The 18,808-nt window shown below is 47.9% G+C and overlaps 7 protein-coding genes across 7 annotated transcripts; 4 read left to right on the forward strand and 3 right to left on the reverse strand.

The window, feature by feature from the left end:
- Window positions 1–114: 114 nt before the first annotated feature.
- On the forward strand, window positions 115–1,149 carry N7462_011347 (uncharacterized protein; the record flags this gene model as incomplete). The annotated part of the gene is made up of 1 exon (XM_057083061.1): window positions 115–1,149. One exon carries the CDS (start codon window positions 115–117, stop codon window positions 1,147–1,149), a length of 1,035 nt encoding a protein of 344 aa, XP_056928416.1.
- A 2,678-nt stretch (window positions 1,150–3,827) lies between these two features.
- On the forward strand, window positions 3,828–4,952 carry N7462_011348 (uncharacterized protein; the record flags this gene model as incomplete). Its single annotated transcript, XM_057083062.1, has 3 exons — window positions 3,828–3,932; window positions 3,986–4,009; window positions 4,095–4,952. The coding sequence occupies 3 exons, from the start codon at window positions 3,828–3,830 to the stop codon at window positions 4,950–4,952; spliced, it is 987 nt and encodes a 328-aa protein (XP_056928417.1).
- A 580-nt stretch (window positions 4,953–5,532) lies between these two features.
- Window positions 5,533–6,627, reverse strand: N7462_011349 (lignocellulolytic auxiliary activity family 9 protein; the record flags this gene model as incomplete). Its single annotated transcript, XM_057083063.1, has 1 exon — window positions 5,533–6,627. The coding sequence occupies one exon, from the start codon at window positions 6,625–6,627 to the stop codon at window positions 5,533–5,535; it is 1,095 nt and encodes a 364-aa protein (XP_056928418.1).
- Window positions 6,628–8,449: 1,822 nt separating this feature from the next.
- On the forward strand, window positions 8,450–9,166 carry N7462_011350 (uncharacterized protein; the record flags this gene model as incomplete). The annotated part of the gene is made up of 1 exon (XM_057083064.1): window positions 8,450–9,166. One exon carries the CDS (start codon window positions 8,450–8,452, stop codon window positions 9,164–9,166), a length of 717 nt encoding a protein of 238 aa, XP_056928419.1.
- A 1,245-nt stretch (window positions 9,167–10,411) lies between these two features.
- On the reverse strand, window positions 10,412–12,061 carry N7462_011351 (uncharacterized protein; the record flags this gene model as incomplete). Its single annotated transcript, XM_057083065.1, has 1 exon — window positions 10,412–12,061. One exon carries the CDS (start codon window positions 12,059–12,061, stop codon window positions 10,412–10,414), a length of 1,650 nt encoding a protein of 549 aa, XP_056928420.1.
- Window positions 12,062–13,105: 1,044 nt separating this feature from the next.
- On the forward strand, window positions 13,106–14,238 carry N7462_011352 (peptidase C45 acyl-coenzyme A:6-aminopenicillanic acid acyl-transferase; the record flags this gene model as incomplete). Its single annotated transcript, XM_057083066.1, has 4 exons — window positions 13,106–13,141; window positions 13,204–13,378; window positions 13,453–13,598; window positions 13,657–14,238. The coding sequence occupies 4 exons, from the start codon at window positions 13,106–13,108 to the stop codon at window positions 14,236–14,238; spliced, it is 939 nt and encodes a 312-aa protein (XP_056928421.1).
- A 476-nt stretch (window positions 14,239–14,714) lies between these two features.
- Window positions 14,715–18,808, reverse strand: N7462_011353 (putative cytosolic regulator Pianissimo; the record flags this gene model as incomplete). Its single annotated transcript, XM_057083067.1, has 4 exons — window positions 14,715–14,904; window positions 14,967–15,127; window positions 15,176–17,014; window positions 17,069–18,808. The coding sequence occupies 4 exons, from the start codon at window positions 18,806–18,808 to the stop codon at window positions 14,715–14,717; spliced, it is 3,930 nt and encodes a 1,309-aa protein (XP_056928422.1).

Below are 18,808 nucleotides of genomic sequence, written 5' to 3' on the forward strand. Positions count from 1 at the left end.
GATGACGGTCTCGATTCTCCCACTCACCTTCAATACTGATCGACCCTTCTGTCTCGGTCGCCGTGCCCGATCCCAAATTTCCGAAACTGCGGACCCCACGCTGAATCCTTCAGGATGATGAAAAAGAAAGAAACCTATACAATCATAACACCCATCCCCTCTTGCGTGCCCCGACAACTGGCTCTTGACATCCTGCACAGCCATGGGGAAATCATCACTCTCAACCCGCTTGTACTCTCCTACCAGCCGATCAAGGCCCCGCGGGATGCCCCCGCAGATGAGTATTACTCGACGTGGTATGAGATCACCGAGCGAGTCCAATACATCCCCGGTCTAGGGAAGATGGGCTCCGGCAAGATCAGTTTCAAAGGGTGCTTCCATAACGTTGCCTGGGGTCTACACACACATACGTATGTTCCCCTAGGCATCGACCTTCTGAACAAATATCATATCGAGGGCAACCAGCCCGATGAACCACTTGATCTCCGAGATCGCCCTAGTGGTGCACCAGACAGCGGGCTCTACCTACGTGAGGTAGTCAAGATATCATGTAACATAACAATGATGTCGTTTGTCAAAAATCAGTTGAAGGCAGCGTCGAAGATCTTGGTCGATCGCTTGATCAAGAAAGCTGAACTTCTCGACGCTGGCGTCCTGCAAGCCATGATGGAGAATGGGAAACTCAAGACATTTAACCCGGCCGATCGATCCAGTGAAAACCAGATGCAAGCCTCCCAAATGCCGCTAGATCAGATGTCATTGCCAAGATCATCCTCCACTTCTACGCGAAGGGAGTCAATGTCTGCGAGCTCACAGATGAACTATAACTACTATCAGCCCCAGTATGCGCAGGAGTCTAGTCAAAATACAGCCGTTGAATTACCGGGCAATTACTATCAACAAAACTTGCAGCGGACTGGATCCGAGAAATATCAAGAGCTGCCAGACATGGATCGCAGACGGTATACGAGCCCAGGAGGCCTCCATACTCGATCGTACTCGAATTCAGATACATCCTCAATTCCGCCCTTGAACTCGCCTCAATTCAACAAGAATTTTGTCGCCGAGCTACCTGCCTTCAAAGAGAACGTGGACGAACAGACAGGAGTCCGGAAAGACGTCCATGAACTGTTCGTACCCCATAGTTAAACCCAGTCGTGATGGTATCCCTCAAATCCCGTGAGCGACGCACGCAACGAGACCTATCGTTCTCTCCCCTTCAATATGCCTTGATGGCTTAGCTTCCTTGTGCAGGTGTGTCTTCGGTGTTATGGATGGGAGCTCCGGTGACTAGGCTGGGGCTGATTTCTATTTTCTTGGGAGGGCGGTTTGATCTGGGTTGAAACATTGATTCCTGCGTAAATTGATACTCTTCTTTACTATTGCTGTATTAAGCTTCGATTATTACATGTAATGACATCAGAACAGCCAAATTACCTTCGCATCCAAAGGATTTGTGTACGGTTAAGATCGTTTGAATGAAGAGAGGAATGGATAGCGGAGGGTGTGCCTTTCCACCAGCAGTTCTGAAATAGCTGTTTTGGTTTTGGAATAGATACGAACAAGAACATACCATATTCGAGAAAAATATCAGGGAACCTAGTAGCACCTCAATCCCCCATTGTTCGAGTGGTTTGGAATAGCGAAAAGGGAGAAAAAAAAAATTCGGATTATGATATATTAAAGGTGTATCTATCTACTATCAGATTGGTGGCGGTTTTGACGACAAAAAAAGAAGAAGTAGCAGTTGTCCCACCTAACAGCCAGCTTCCCTGTAACGGGACGGTGTACTCCGGCGACGCCACCCCAGGGTGGAAGTGTCTCTGCAGAATTGCTTCCCTCAAGGGTCACTTCCATTGCTTAGCGTCTCATATCATCGTGGATTACTCGCACGAGTATGTAAACGACCCCAGGGTTCGTACCGGGCACCAGTACCCGCTGATCATGTGATCGAAGCAAGGTTGCCAACTTAGCGGTGAGTCTTCCACTCGGTTATCCGTGACAGATTAGAGTTATACGAAGCAATTACGCTATATATACCCATAAAAATTACGCAACGTCCTCAGTTCGAACCCGGACCGACGCGATTGATTATGTGCTAATGTCTCGCCATTCATTTTTCATGGCGATCAACGCGGTACCAATTGAAACACTGTCGAGACACATTGTCGAGAAAAAAAATACATTTTCTACAGGAATATGCTCCGAAGAGTGTGTTTATGAATAACCAAAGTGGTCGTGGGATGATTGTCTTGCTCCTGGATATGATTTCCAACAGAGTTTTTATGGGGCTAGTGGGTGGACTGGTTTATGTTCATCAGATCCAAAAAAATCCCGCCTTATTTTATACATATCCTGTACTATCACTTCCTTCCACAGAAATAGTACATAGATAATCAAGGAGCAGCTACTACCATACTGTGCATTTCCCATCTCATCTCTCCTTTTGATGGAACTAACCTTCCAGTGAGATAAACCTTGATCCTAGCCACTTTGCAAGCCTTCGATTCTGAGATAATAACCCTTGCTCTAATTATTTTAGTATTAATTGCTGTCAAATGTACAACATTTGCCCACAGAGAATCGCTTACGCTCAATAGTTGTTAGCGTCCAAGTCTATTATTCGTCAAAACTTTGGCGGCGCCATCCACGCTTGTTTTTGAACCAAATAGTTTGCATCCAAACCACCTCGAGGTCAGACAAAGATTGTGTAGACAATCTTCTCTCTTCGAGCGTCGTCTATCAGTAATGGGTCCACCCACGACATTTCATACCTAATAGGCTATTAAGATGATAGAATAACGAAATAGAATACCAGAGAGCAGGCATCCGAGTTCTCATCCTTTGTTGAGGCTAGTCCGTAATTCCCCACCTTGCAGGGTGTTTCGGTCATGCATAAAACGCCCCAAGCGATACGCCTCACCAAGCTCAGATTGTTTCATAGTGGGACATTGCAGGACTAGATGAGATGGGTTATTGATGAAACCCTGCCTGGAAAGCTGGATGAGTCGATGAATTTGACAGATGGAACAAAATGAGTCTCTGCTTGTATTGTGAGAGATGCAGATTCTGTTTCTTGTGTCCTTGATGTGCTTTATAATCCTTTCATTGCATTTTTGGCAAGGGTACGTACTTCTTAGGGTAGATATTCTATATTGCATCCCTCACAGACCCTACCAGGCAGGCATAATGCATGCATATAATATACAATCTTTCGTTCAATTACTAGAAAGAGTCAAATTAGCGGGAAGGGCGATAGAGACATTCACTGTTTCACTAGGTACCATACTATACCTGCAGGGCTTCATCGGGCGTCGGTCGTAATGAAATAAATATGATCGCCATAAAGGCTTTCAGCATTGCATACTAATGGTCCCGGGCTCAATCTTTCAACTCAACCTAATCACAAAAAAAGCAATCTTCGATGATTCACATTGGGTCAGCTTTGTCACGCCACGTCAGCCCAGGGAAGGAGGTAAGATAGTCAAAGAGAAGTATCACGGTCGGATTGGTTGGAAACTCTCGGCGGGGGCCGGTTTGGCGCTTAGGTTTCCTGGATATGATCCTATCCATCCCCGACTTCTCCCTCTTGTATCATCCTCACGATATCCCCTTGCCCCTTGAAGCTGCATGGAATCCTAAATTATCCAAATCATCACTACAACTATTCTTCTTCTCTCTGCTTATGTTGTTTTTTTTCCCCTCCAGGCTCGGTGTACGGTTTACTTGAATTACCTGTCTCGGCCCGGTCACACCTGAACCCGCGTTCAAGCTATCTTAACTGCCCCTCCTTTTCTCTTCCACCACAAAGCTAAACGATAACTACTATGCCGCCTCAGACTCTAAACTCTTTCCAGCAACTTGAAAAGGTTGGTACTTTCTTTGACTTCCTGGTGGAATTGGTATCCTCGCACGGTGGTAAGATCGGACATGTTCGATACTGAAATGTGACGAGTTACGCTGACCCCGCTGACTGTGGCGCCAGTTGGGCGAAGGCACCTATGCAACGGTGAGTTTCCCTCTTGATTGATCGATGCTTGGCTAGGTCTGCATCGGTATACCCAGGCAATACTGTATTAATATTGGCAATATAGGTGTATAAAGGGCGGAACAACCAGACGAATGAGCTAGTAGCTCTGAAGGAGATTCATCTTGATGCCGAGGAAGGCACGCCCTCTACGGCGATCCGAGAGATTTCTCTGATGAAGGAACTTAAGCATGAGAATATCCTTGCCTTATACGATGTGGTCCACACTGGAGAAAAGCTCGTGATGGTGTCCGAGTACATGGACAAGGACCTCAAGCGTTTTATGGACTCCCGGGGTGGCGCGCTTGATCTCGCTACCATCAAATCCTTTGCGTATCAGATGCTGAAGGGTATCGCTTACTGTCACGAGAATCGCATTTTACACCGCGATCTCAAGCCTCAGAACCTCTTGATCAGTAGGGATGAAGGGCTGCGCTTGGCAGACTTCGGACTTGCCCGTGCTTTTGGAATTCCTGTCAATACGTTCTCGAATGAGGTGGTCACACTCTGGTACCGACCACCAGATGTACTGCTAGGAAGTCGATCATACAACACTAGTATCGATATCTGGTCAGCAGGCTGCATCGTTGCGGAGATGTACACTGGTCGGCCCTTATTCCCGGGTACCGCCAATGACGATCAGCTCTTGAAGATCTTTCGTGTGATGGGCACCCCATCTGAGCGGTCGTGGCCTGGAATCAGCCAATTGCCCGAATTCAAAGCCGGTTTCCTCGTATACCCGACCCAGGATTTACGGCGTCTGATTCCACAGCTGGACTCCCTTGGGGCTGATCTGCTGAATCGCATGCTGCAATTGCGACCGGAGCTACGGATATCTGCAGTTGATGCGCTGAATCATCCGTGGTTCCAGAGCCATCTTGCAGAGGCAGAATCTTCGTCGCAGAGCGGGGCTCCTCTTGTTTAGATTTTCAATACTGTTTAAGTGCCTATTTTCATGTATGAAGTCGCATCGGAATGCATGTACCTTTCCAAGCCAATGTTGATATTAATCTCTATATTTCCTTTGATAACTGTCTATCTGAGATACGATCACCCTATGAGAATATGGGCATATGTGTACCCAAACTATCTCTATTCTTTTATGATAAACATACTCTCAGAATCTGGCTCGAGTGTGCAATGCAATCTATCTCCAACCCAGCTGACTAGATAAAAGATGTGTTCTCCCCGTGGGGGCCTGGAGACTGGGGCTTTTTAATCAAGTACGCGAATGACCCGGTCGCATCATTGTCTTTAATGTGCTTCATAGTAACTCGACGTCAGTCATCAGCTTGAGCTCCTGCAAATTAATGCAGCGAATAGATATAACAGCGATATTGCGAGAAAACACACTTGATATTGTACACGGTGGCTGAAGAAATCAAGGGAAAGTTTCGTCAACGATTCGGGCGATACAATATGGAGGTGGATACAATATACCATTGACGGAGTGCCGAGTCAAACTTAAAACCTTTGATCAATAGTTCGAGGTGCGAGTAGGGCGATCAGTTGTCAGTTGCAAAGACCGTAATTGTGGCTGTAGCCGTAATTGTATCGGGAACACAGCCGCTCTCACTCGTGGTAAACGAATCGTCAGAAATGGTAGTTGTGGTAGTTGTTGTAACAGTGACTGTCTCGCAACTATTGGTGATTTGGCTTGAGGAGCTCTGGCTAGACATGACCTTGTCTGCGGCCTCGGATGTCACCACAGGTGTGGAATGGACATTTTTTGAAGGAGTTTGGACGGCTTGTGATGCAGAAAACATGGTAGAGGATCCAGACACTTGATTGCTTGCCGTGGCCGTTGCGGATCCCATTATAGGAGTCACAGCCGGTGCCGACCATGTGCCTGTGGGTGTGCCAGTGACACCTTCGGCGTAGATGGAATTCCCAATACTGAGGGGCCAGACTTTAGGACCAGGCATAGTATAATTCCTCCAATAGTCGCGATAAATGTAAAACAAAATACCAGGCTCATATCCAGTATAGACGCCAGGAATTTTAACAACTGGCCCCGGGGTTTCCGTGCTGTCACTCTCAACCTCGATCTGGGCGCAGTTGAAGTAAAACTCAGCCCCGCCAAAGTCTCCAGCTCCATGAAGCGCAATGTGTTCAATCCGAACAAGATATTGACCTGCGGGAGTCTCCTTTGGCAAGGTGAAGGTAAAGTTCGCTCTATCAGTCACACCCCATTGAATGCCGTCGCTGCCGAAAGATGTCGGGCCGAGCTCCCAAATCTTGAACCAGTCACCGGAACCGTCGTAATCCCGGACATCTCCCGGAGCCTTGGACATGTATACTTGCATAGGCCCGGGATGTTCGATTAAAGCGCCAAAGTCGGTGCCGAACCCGATCTGATCGCCTGCTTTTACTTTATTGACGTCGGTCTGGCTGGCATGCTGGAACGAATTCGTGTTGCAACGGAAATCATCACTGGCATAATTGCCTTTCCAGGGCATGTAATTCTGTGTGTCTTCGCGGACATACTCGTAGTAATTGGTGAAGTTGCTGTTGTGAATAAAGTAAGGGAAAAAATAGTGACTGAAGGTACCCGGGATCGAAGCTAAGGAGAAAATAAGCGTAACGCTTTGTAAACGCATTATGGGGGTTAAGGAATAAATGTTTAGGGGAAAAAAATGCTCCTGTCAAGTTCCAGAATTGACAAGGATGCTGAATGAAAGTGAAAAGGAGTGACTAGAACAAAGAGTAAAGGCTTGCCAAGGGTGCGACGTACCGGGTACTGCTATTTAACACTTGTGTTCCTGAGTAGGGGAAATGGTTTCTTAATGTCAGCCTGAATCATGCACATCGACTGTGGGTTCTTTTAGATTAGTTTATTCATAGTTATGTTCATTATACAGAATCCCTTAGCGTTGAAACAGCGAGTGTATCAAGTATGCCGTAAGCGACGTCTTGGCAATGGGGGCTATGTGGAGAAGTGCAGTCGACTGGCTGATCAGATCCGGTGAGACGACAATATTGCTACAGATAATTATGCCAATGTTATAGGATGCTGTAAATTATAGGCTTTGAAATATGGGATCCAATGGAATACGATCCTCAATGGGATGATGTCTTAGTTAAACTGGCTGGCAGGGGGTGATGGTTTTCCCTATCTCACTGACTAGCGTGTTACAGCGCTAGGTTCCGAGTAGACCCAGGATACTATACTAAACAGGAAGAGAATCTGGTATCCCTTTCATTTCTGAGCAGCGGAATTTGTGGCTCTTCGCGGTATTGTATGGCTTCTTCCCCTCGACCCCCCCAACCCCCATAGGGATAGGTGATTCTAATCGTTCAACATCTTCTAAATGTCCTTTTTTTCACTATCTCCCTCGATTGATATCTGTTTCCTATTTAGGAAGATATATTAGGGATAGGACGGCTTGTAATCCTAACTAGCATACAAAATTGTGATATCGCTGGTACGGAAGGTTCTTTGTAACCTGTCTGTAACTACTTCTTTATTAGCCATCTAGTAGCCACCCTTTAGAATCGCGGGTCCACTTCGCCCTGAATAACAATCCTCACTGGACCCTGAAGACCCTGAGAGTCTTCTGTGGTCCCGATGAACAATGACGTTGCTTTACATGGTTCAGGCGATTCTAATTGGCCTGTGCGTCGCGTGTGCCCAAATGCGGTTAGAAGCGAGATATGATCTAAGAAAATTCTCGACTGTGTTAGTATTTGGCGCTTGGCTGCCGGGTACTTTCACAGCCTCCATGGCCATGACTGGTTATCGCGTTGGGCCCATTTGACTGACTCGGTAATCATCTTGTCACCGTGTTTAATATAGAAGTTTTGCTCGAAGAATGCGGTCTCTGCCAACACTCAACATACGTATGTACGAACCGTGACGATAGTGGCGCACAACCCCCCTCTCCAATGCATAAGGACAACAACTTTGAGCAAATCTAAAACAGAACCGTGTCGAGACGTGAGCTCTGTTCGCTCGTAAACATAAAACTCTAATTATTCCCGAAATATCATGGGTGGGGGCAGCGATGACATGTTGCTATCGGTTCTGGTGGCTAAAGCTTCTCTAATGGATGGTGTACTTTGAAAGATTTGCCTGTAACAAACGTTGAAACAGTAATGGCCGATAAAAGCTCTTGCGAGACTCGACGATCAGCTCCGTCATTTGCCCTGGGGCGGAAAATGAGTTGTGATCTTATCATCGTGATGATTACTCGGCCCCCACCAAAGACATGTCGATCGAATTTAAGGCTGTGTGGGCTTGGCCTGCGGCACGTAGCGCCAGATTTGGTTAGCTTTCTTGCCCCGAACCACAGCTGAGCCTACCACGGAATATGAGAGGTATCTATATAAACCACGTTCTCGGATGCTCGAAGAGTTCAGAAATCCAACTTCGTCAAATTTTATTCACCTCACATCTAAATCCTCTCAAATTTTGAAATCAACATGGACGCACAATATAGCATGGAGCCATTGCCTGCCATGCCACCCCAATACAAAATGGACGAACCATACTACGATGTGCAACAATCCTCTAAAGTTATACCTCCTCATATGGCATCTGCTCAGTCCCGCACGCTAGCGGTGGACTTCACATGGAAGAAGTTTAAGGCTCTCGTCTCCGATTCCAACTCCTCAAACCCAAATCCTCTGTACACAGTCTCTTTCCAAATGGTATCAGCACCACATCTGCGCTTCAAGTCTACCGAAACGGGTCAGCAAATCGGGACAGGCACCGTGCACGCATTCAGTATTAACCCTGATTATCAGCTCCACGGAGCCAAACACACTCTAAAGGCCCAGAAACGTCTGGTAACAAACTATACACACATGTCTTCCGCTTTTTCGGACACAGATACGCCCGTTAAGATGACATGGACGGGTGAAGTTGGTTTGAAGACATGGAGTTTCATCTGCGTCGATGAAAACCAAGTACCGGTGGCCAAATTCTCTGCCAATCTATGGGCTGTTAAAAAGCTTGCGAAGATCGAGCTCATGGGCCCCAAGGCCCTTGACGATGCCGTCCGGGACGAAATTGTGGTGGTAGGATTTACTTTGTTCTACTGCATGTACCTTCGGGCGAACAATATCTTCAACCTCTTTGGCTCTGCCTTCCTCCGACCTGATAAGGAAGGCAAGGCAGAAAAGGGAGGCAAGGAATAAGATATTGTCAAGCCCAAGACAGGAAAGCACAACTGAATGCAAGTCGAAAAAATTGAATAATGCATGGATAGAGGGGGTTTTTGTACATATAGTTTGATTTCAGCGAGTTTTATTACTTTACTTCACTTTGCGGCATTACGAATATCAATCTTCTCGAGACCAAACACTCTTCTTCCACCTTTATATTTCGTTCTCATGCTTGTGGCTTTTCATCTTGGAAAAAGGGGCTTGTATTCAGCTACTCAATTCTCAGGCCTTTTTCTCCCTGAACGGCATTCTTGAATTCATTCTCTACCACACCTCCATGTAGGGATGGGCTCTATAGTTCTCGGTGTGTATAAACGCCACATACGTCAGCTCTGGCTTTGGTCATCGGTGTTTAGGCCTGCCGCTGCTATAAGATCTGTGCACTTTGAGCCATATTGGACCGGCGATCCAAAATAGTGAAATCTCACTAGAACGTCCGAATTGAGAGATTGTTTAATTTTTTCGAGATAGGACGGACGTTCTTGGATTTTCAATGAGCTTCAGCTCCGATGGGTTCGAGTTTGAAGACATGTCACAACCTAAATTGTTGATACCCACGTAACGAAAAGCAAAAATGAGAGGCGAAAATGTAACTAAGAATTAAGTATATACATAATAGATCGTATCAATTGAGGAAGAGGTGCAGGATGTTTTTCTGGGGGATTCTGGACCGATCAGATCCTGTTATCCAACACCGCGTCCAAGCCCGGGGCCTCGTGGTCCCTCTCCTTGATCATTTGCAATCTCTTCGCTCAAGGCCGTCCCTTGATCTCGATTCCGACCCTGGTCCATCTGTGGCAGAGGCTGCGGAAATTGCAACTCCATTGCCTGTCTCCGCCGTCGACCCCTGCGTACCACTTGCATAAAATTGACACCCACTTGTGTCAAGAAAATCATAAGAAACAGACCTATCACGACGGTTTGCGGAATATACGTCTCAGAGGGTTGGTTAGAAGATGCTGGCGTTTGAGGGCTTTTATCAAGGATAATAGACTGTGAACCACCGAACGAAACCGAAATTGAGAAAGAAAATGGCGTGAATGTGGTGAAAATATTCGGGGTCATTGACTTTAAGAGCGTTGAGAATGGATTCAACGCTAACGGTATGATGCAAAAGATGAGGAGAGGGACGGCTAGTCATAAGACAGAGCTCAGAGATGAACGAGTGGACCTAGGAATGTTAGACAGACAGAACTGTGGGTAGTTACCATCATCCACCTACCAATCCCGAGCCTCCAGCTCTCTTGCCCAGCGAGCGGCAATTTTCAATCTCTCTCTGACGCTCATCGCAGAGAGAATAGGGTACTTTTCCTCTTCGGCAATGGGTAGGATACTGGCAAACCACCAAGGAAAACGTGCGGCGTCAGTAGGTACTGGTCCGTAGGCAAGCATTACGCGTGGATGGAGCCATGGTGCTCCTGTTTGCCGTTGCTTGCGAATGAACTCGCGACCAAGATCAAGGAGCTCTTGAGTTGACATCGAGTTCAACGGAGGTTCGAAGATTGTCTCTTCTGGATCTGGAATTGCCGAAGCCGAGGTTTCCATCGCCTCGAGCCTCTCTTCCTCTGCCAGTGGGATATCATCCACACGCTCGGTTCTGGCAACGTGGTAACCGTCCAGTTCGCCAGCTTCAAGGACCTTGAAACGAGACACCCCCGTTGCAATGACAAGACTGCGCCCATCAGGTAGTAGCTCATAACGCTCAACCATGAGAAGTGTTCCATACTGCATGAATGGAACACTTCCCAGATCATCTCCTTGTGAGCGACTGCGTCGGTTGTACATAACCATCCCAAATTTGCCATCTCCATTGTCCACAACCCGTCGGATCATGAGCCGATATCTGGGTTCAAAAATATGCAGGAAGGTTGGCATAGTTGGGAAGGATAATGTACACACGAACAAGGGTAAGTTCTTCTCATGGTCTGTACCCATTTCATCGGCCGCAACTGCTTCACGTCTAGCGGTGATTTGGTCGGCGAAGAAATGATCAATTAGTTTGACAAGTGTGCGATTGAGCGACTCCGATTGCATAGCGGCAGGCATGCCAACTTTGCGACGGCAGATGGGACATAGATCTGTATGATCCAAAACGCGAGCAATGCATTTGCGACAGAATGTATGGCCGCACGGTGTTGTCAGCGGATCCAATATGAGAGCATAGCAGACTTGGCAGTCCAGCTCCCCACGCAATCGATCCCTGAGTCTTTGAAAGCGAAGCCGATCCTGTGCTTCGCAGATCTGCTCTTGGGAACCATCGTCGGATGGCTCATAAACCACCTCGGTCGGATTGCTAGGTAACTGCCCTTCCCAGGCAAGGGAATACAACCCCCATAGCCATCCTCTCTGCATCAACCGAACACTCTGGTAGTCTGAGGATTTTGCATCGTTTGGGAGGGCCTTCCACCGAACAACCCGACCAGCGGCATCCGGTGGCGACTCACTCTCTGTGTCTGGAATCGGAAGTGCCAGCTCTTCCTGGAAGACTCCAGCGATATTAGAAAGAACGACGTCTACTCCGCAGTCCCCGACGCAGTGTTCCCCAGTACATCTATCCGTGCCTTCCCAGTAGCACGTGAACCCTTCTTCTCGGCCTTCCGCCACAGGATAAGTAATCCCTGTCCGGGGCCGTACAGATGGTAGACATGTTCGACAGACTGTATTTCCACACGGGAGTCGAAGCGGAGTGTGCAGTGGACGCGAACAATGCCGACACTGGATTAACTGGATGACGAGATGTGGAATGTCAAGCTCGCGGGGGCTATGTTCCTCGGAACTCGACACATCCGAGCTCTCGAGCGCGGGGATGGGCTCTAAGCTGTCCGACCGTGCGGATTGCGACGAAGTCGGCGCCGCTACATTCTCCATGGCGAACCAATGAAAATTCCCTTGTCTCGCGACTAAGAGGATTCGTAGCAGGCAGGCATTCGAGGAGGTTGGGAGAATAGGTGATGGGCGGTATCGGGACGAAACTCTGGGGATCGACAATCAGTCAGAGCGGGTCAACTTTAGATAATCGGACTTGGGTTTGACGAACCCCGAACTTCCCAGATCCTCTACTTCATCACAATCATTCTTGGAAACTATCTACCTGATAAAAAGAGATTATCCATGTTAAAACGGATCATTTGCCTTTTTTTGGATGATTTTTTCTCCCTAGTTGCGCTCGAAGGTCTTCTGCTGGCGTAAGTATAAATGTAGAAGCTCCGACTGAGTGAAGGATATAGGCATCGTGAGATAACGCAGGGAAGCTGGGACAGAACTTGGACCAGCGAAACGCGAATTCTGTATAAGAGCCGATATCATTGATTGCTCATGACTTTTCTTCCGAAACGACTCCCCACTCCGAGATATCCAGACCGACTCATCCAAGTTGCTCTGGCTGCTGGGGTGCATGGAATATCACGTGATCAGAATGTTCCCCAATTGCTTCTCGCCGGAACTTGGAATCCTTGAGACCTCGATTTGTTAATAAGATTGGAGATGTTCCTATCTTGGTGGAAAATTTGAAGGTCTTAATCGACAGCGGCACATTGTAACCTCGTGTCATCCCACATAGATAGATATGGGATCCCCCTCTCGAGAGAACCCCATCGCCTAGGAGATTAATATCCCACTGATATTTGAAGGGAGAACGCTGATCTACCCAAAAATTCTAAATCATCAGACCTGAAGGTAAGACTCACTATATGTCCACCGCACAGGAAGAGCACTGCTATCGCTCGGGCTCTTACTCTATTTGGAAATCCAGCATCGGTTCGGAGCGCAGACGAAGTTTCCCCTCACGCCTATCCTAATCTGTATCCTAATCTGTGCCGTGCTTATCCATCATTGCCATAAAATACAAATGCATTCCTTAGTTCCTGGTATGCTTGAATGAGACTTTACTACACCGGTCATTTCTTAATCAACATGCTAGAGATAACCTGCTCTGGCACCCCCTACGAGGTGAGCGTTCTAATATCATGATGGACTCTACTTGTGGCTAACCTGATCGTCTACTCAATCAGATTGGATTCCGTCATGGAAAAGAAGCAGCAGATTTAATCCAGGGAAGCTTGGACTTCTACAAGACCTATTTTCTGAAGAAAAGCAACTTGGCCTGGGCAGAGGCTTCAGAAGTCGCTCAAAAATATCTTCCGTTTCTCGCAAAATATGTCCCCCAGCTTGTGGAAGAGATGCGAGGTTAGATACTTAATGAACCTTTTTAGCTTTCTTGTTACCATATCGAGCTCTGACATCTGAGAACTATTCAAAAGGCATCGCTGACGGCGCCAAAGTCGATTTCCTATCCATACTCGCACTAAACACTCGATCGGAGATATCGATGGGAATGATGGATGATGGCTGCACATCCGTAGCCTGGCAAACGCAAGAGTTCAGCACTGCAGGCCAAAATTGGGACGTATGTTACTATATCACTATCTCGCTTTCGCCCAGGGACTCTAATCTGAACTCAATAGTGGGAAGATCCTCAAAAGGAACGGTTGGTGCTGATGCACATTAATCCAAGCCAGGACGAGGATGGACACAAGCCCAAAGTTAGTCAGGTCACCGAAGCAGGTATCATCGGCAAAAGTGGGATTAACTCCTCCGGAGTCGGGGTATTCCTGAATGCAATACGTGCTCGCGGCATCAACTTCAATGGAATCCCTATCCATCTCGCTCTCCGACACGCATTGGAGATGTCATCTCGCCTGGAAGCTGTAGAAAAGCTAAGCTCGTTGGGCTTCGGAACTTCCGGCCACATCATGATTGCAGATATCTCTGGCGCAACTTCCCTTGAGTTTACCCATGTGGATGTTGTGCGAATGGAGATGGTCGACGGACAAATCGCCCATACTAATCATTTCTTGGCAAAGCATGTAGTTGAGGCGCCGAAGAGTGTGGACCTCCCAGATTCAGTCTCAAGAATGAAGCGAATTGCCACCCTTCTGCGCGAGGGAAATTCTCAGCTCATCGAGGAGCTTACAGCACGGGAAGCCGTCGAGAAGATGCTGGAGGATGAAGAGAGGACTTCCAACAGCAATAAATCGAAAGAGTAGCCCTCTTAATCCAAGTTCTACTTTGTTTAGTATTGTGGCGGATTTCAACTCTTGCACCGCGCACCTTAGGTTAGGAAGACCGACGGAACAGGAGGGTACTTGGGTGCTACGGCCAAAAACATTATAATTTGATACAGATTACCAAGAGAAACAGCAAGGAATTTTATAAGAAGCATGCAATGCTGAAATTCGTTTCGTGTCTCATTCCTAGGGTCAAACCATCGCCATGCCTGTTACAAATGCGTTGAACAAGTTAAGCAAAGAAAAGGAAAACACCGGAGAGCTGACCCAGATTCTTCAGGCTTTATAGATCGAAAAAAACGCAAATCATGCCGAGCAAGAACACAAACGCCAACCAGTATTGCAGGGGAATCAGATTTGGCCGGACCAGGCCGTCTGTCATGTTAAAAAGAGTTGACAGAGGAGAGAGAGAAATTCAGGAGAAAAAGCCTGCATCGTAAAAGAAGATTGGGGCTCTAGGTAGACGAGTCCGATTCTGATCCGGACGATTCGTCTTCGAAGACAATGCGTCGCATGACGCTCTTGTCAAAGAGATCTAAAGTAAAGCGTCGGGCTGGTAGGCGGAAATGGTGGCTTTCAAGAATGCACAAGGCTTTGCGAAACAGATGTACTTGGTGAAATCGTTCAGGTTGTTTGGACTTGATACTGCAATTTTGACATATAAGCGGGGATAGCGACGAAAATAGAGAGGCGGAGAGGAAGATTACCTGTGCAAATCTGAAGCAGATCGTTTAGATAGGACAGTATTTCCCATATCAACGATCAGCTTTAAAATCTTCTGGTTCACAGGGTCGGAATCTGTGGTCGCTTCCTTGAGTTTGTCCTGCGGAGTACGTTTCGCCTTGGTATCATAGCCGGGGAAGGAAACCTAGAGAATTTAGTAAAGCATTCTGCGAAATTGGAACGACATTCTTACCAAGAACAGCTTGCGGAAATCAGCGGGGAGACAAAGGCCCAGTGACTCGCCATTCTGATCAATGGCCGAATCCCAACCCAACTGTTGCAATACTTTTAAGCCTTGCCTGCTTCGGGAAATCAACCCAAGAACGAAAAAGGCGGTACCACGCATAGTCAACACGCCTGCGCTCTCGGCAATTGTAACAATGCGCTGTACAATATCTTGTTCCAGGAATGGTGCGCCGAGTTCCATTGACCCAACGTTACCTACGGCCCACAGACAACCTTTCACTTTCAGAAGAACCTCGGTATCTTCTTCTTCTAACCGAAAATCGCGAATAGTCCAGGCAAATTCATTGAAATGACCCGACTGCTCCAGCAACTTGCATCCCTCGGCGGTACGAGCAAGTTCCCGGTAGAAGTGAGGTGGAACAACTCCAATATCTTGCAAATCGACCAAGTCTTCGGGGGCGAAGCTGTTACGTCGAGGTTGGTCGACATAAGCTCGGGAAAGTGCCGCTTCCACAAGACCCACGTACGAATCATTCCTCCCAAGGAACCAATCGTCCATTTCCTGCGTGATATAATCCAAGCCATCCAGGTAATGGTAGCCAACGGACGTTGAAAGAAAGCGAAGAAGTAGCGGTGCGCCAATTTCGCCGAGGTGATCGAGGGAAGGCCGGCATTTGACTACAAATTCAAGGTAGTCACGCTGGTTGCATGCCTCCTCAAGGATTTTCACGGCAATTTGACAAACCATGACATCGGGGTCATATAATTGAGTCACAAGAAGCTTGACAACCCATTCCGCGTTGCCAATGGCCACATGTGGAGACAAGGTGACATCTCCGACGGCATATTTGCGAAGGAGCTTGGTGGCAAAAATCCGAATTTCTTTGGAGCCGATAGTAAGTGCCTTTGAAAGCATGACGCGCAAGTGGCTTTCGCGACTGTAATCCATGTTCCCTAGTAGGGTCTGAATCAAGTCATTCCGATCTTGTAATTCGATGATGTGATAGAACATGTTCAACATGTGCCATCTTTCCATCATGAGAAGGCCATTGGCATCCGCACTCAACGTCCCCAGCATCGCAAAGTAGCCGCCACTCATGGTATTAGACATCTGTTCACGCGAGAAAAGCGGTGATGCCGAAGTCAATCCACTCATACGATCTAACTGCGCCAAGCATTCAGCAACTTGCCGCAGAAACTTGTTCTCGGCTAGATACTTGGTGCCTTCGGCTGTTTGGACAAGGGTTCGCATTAAGGCGCAGCCGGTTCTGACATATCGGTAATTTGGCTTTGAGTTTGGAACCATCGAGAATCTATATTTGAAGGGTCGGTAAAATCCAATGAGTCGTTTCATGAATTTGGACCCTTTGATCGCTTCGTCCACTCTCTTTGGGTTAGTAAGAGGGCCTTCAACAAGGCGGTGGATGAGATCCCATTTCCATTTGTTGAAATTGACCGTGTTTAGCACGTGGGTCTCCAAAATAGCATTGCGAAACGTTTGTTCGTCCATATTAGGGCTCAGTTTATCTTTCCCTTGGTCACTGGGCAGCAAAGAGGCTGACAAGTCTGCATCCATGTTATAGCGTCCAGCCCCACCGGTAAACCCGCCAGAGCGTGCCAGCGTACGATTGATACTCTCGATTTGGAATATTGTCGAGGTGGAGACGTCATGGTTCTCGGTGTCGAATTCAATAGCGGGAGGCAGAAGATGTGCGAGAACCTGTAGGTCTGAACTAACGGTGGCTGGTAACGAATGATGGGCCAATTTGAGAACTTCGGTTAAGAGGAGTGTTGCTTTTCGTCGGAGAGAGAGGTCGGGTTCATCCTCAATCAGCTCAGAGAGTGCCTATACTTATCAGTGTTTTGATAATACTATTTGGACAAGATGAGAATTCCTCACCTTTGGGAGACCAGCTGCAATCAATGCTGCCAGGATGAGGGTGGAGAAATGCGCTGTAAGATCAAACTTATTGCTACCACTATCAGAAAATCCGGAGGTGCGTTTTGAGTCAGTGTCAGATCGCAGGTTTGAGACTCTGCCGTAGGTTGTAAGCCTTCTCCCTGCAAGGAAGGAAGATGACCAGGATGGGGGCTTTATTCGGAGAGCATCAAATAGCAGCTCCATGATAAGATCTCTAGCTTGAGGGTCAGGGTAGTGAAGTGACTCCAAAAGAGACTGTAGTGGTTTCGCCCCATGTCTTGTGAGTATCACTAGGCCGGGCCAAGTCTTGAGCATAGCAGAGATTGCTCGAGCAGCAGACTTTAATCGACCGTTACGCAATGAGTCGGCTAATGAATCCGTGAAGGGGGCCAACACAGCCTCCAACTCACATCCCTGGAGATATTTCCGACTGTGTGGAGTATCCAGGACATGCAAGAAGCTCGAAATCAAGCTTTCCGATGCACCAAACGTACCTTCGGCTAGAGCATCGTGCAGGGCGGCAAATCCACCTGCGGAAGCCACGAGCTGAGGGTCCTTAACCAACATCTCTGCCAGAGTCATAATGGAAATATTCCTTAGGCGATCCTCATGGTGTTCGGCAACCGAGACGATTGTACGCACAATGGCGCGAGATATCTCTTTCACGCCGTCCTTAACGTCGAGGAAAGCTCTCACGAACTTCAGAGCCTGCTCTCGTTCAATGCTAGCTTTGCTCTCCTTGACAAGCGACAAGATGACGAGTTCATCAGTATGTAATGCTCGAATTGTCTGGAGAGATTTTCGGTCTGCGATGGCATAACGAGTTAATCTGTAGCCAGCAGCGACGACTTCTTTGCTGTCGCTAAGGAGCATGACCTGGACGCGCAAACCAAACACCGGCCATGCAAGGTCATACTTGAGGGTCGGATATCGTTTGAACAGCTCAACCAGACTGTTGGCGCGTTCAACATAAAAATCTGGTGACATGCCCTCAATTTCAAGGGCTTGAAGTGTTTCGGTGAGGACATATGTCGGTGACTCCATATCGCCTTCCTCGTTCTCTTGCTCATCCTCATTCAACGATTCAGCAACGATGTTGTTATTCCGCGAAGGAGAGCGCATAGGACTCCCACGGAAGAGGCTCGAAAGGCGACTACGCGGGGGAGTTGTGGATGGTGCCTGGGCACGTAGCAGCTCCTCTTCCAGTTCACGTTGTAACTCCACCAGTTTGCGGTTGGAAGTGCTTAGCTCCGATTCAACCCTCAGACGTTGTTCCTTGATTTGCTTCGGTGGCTTGGTGAGAAGGGCCTCCAACATATTCTCCGTCCCTGACTTAATCTTCATTTCCTTCGCGATCTTGTCTCGAATGACAGCCTGCCGTTCTTCGGTGGTCGGAAAATCGTCTTCGCCAATCGATCGGCTTGCTCGTCGCGTATACGTGCCATCAGGGCGGGGTGTGATGCTCCGCGAATTCATGCTCTTTAATTCCGCACTGAAGCTCCCTGGGCCGCCAAAGGACGGGGCCAGTGAAGTGCCTGCTCGTGTGCTGGCGGTGGCACTGCCACCGGATCCCGATCGCCCATTTCGTCCCGACCTAGGCACACTATCATTCCAGCTCCCATCCACCGAACCGCCATCGTGGCTGAATGAAGAACGACCATCACCCAACGGGCGATGATGGGTGGATGCGGAGAACGCTGAGTTGTGCCCGGAAGCCAT

Source organism: Penicillium macrosclerotiorum, assembly GCF_028827735.1.
Source record: "Penicillium macrosclerotiorum strain IBT 26536 chromosome Unknown utg000011l_segment0_segment0, whole genome shotgun sequence".
NCBI classification, from domain to species: Eukaryota; Fungi; Ascomycota; class Eurotiomycetes; order Eurotiales; family Aspergillaceae; genus Penicillium; species Penicillium macrosclerotiorum.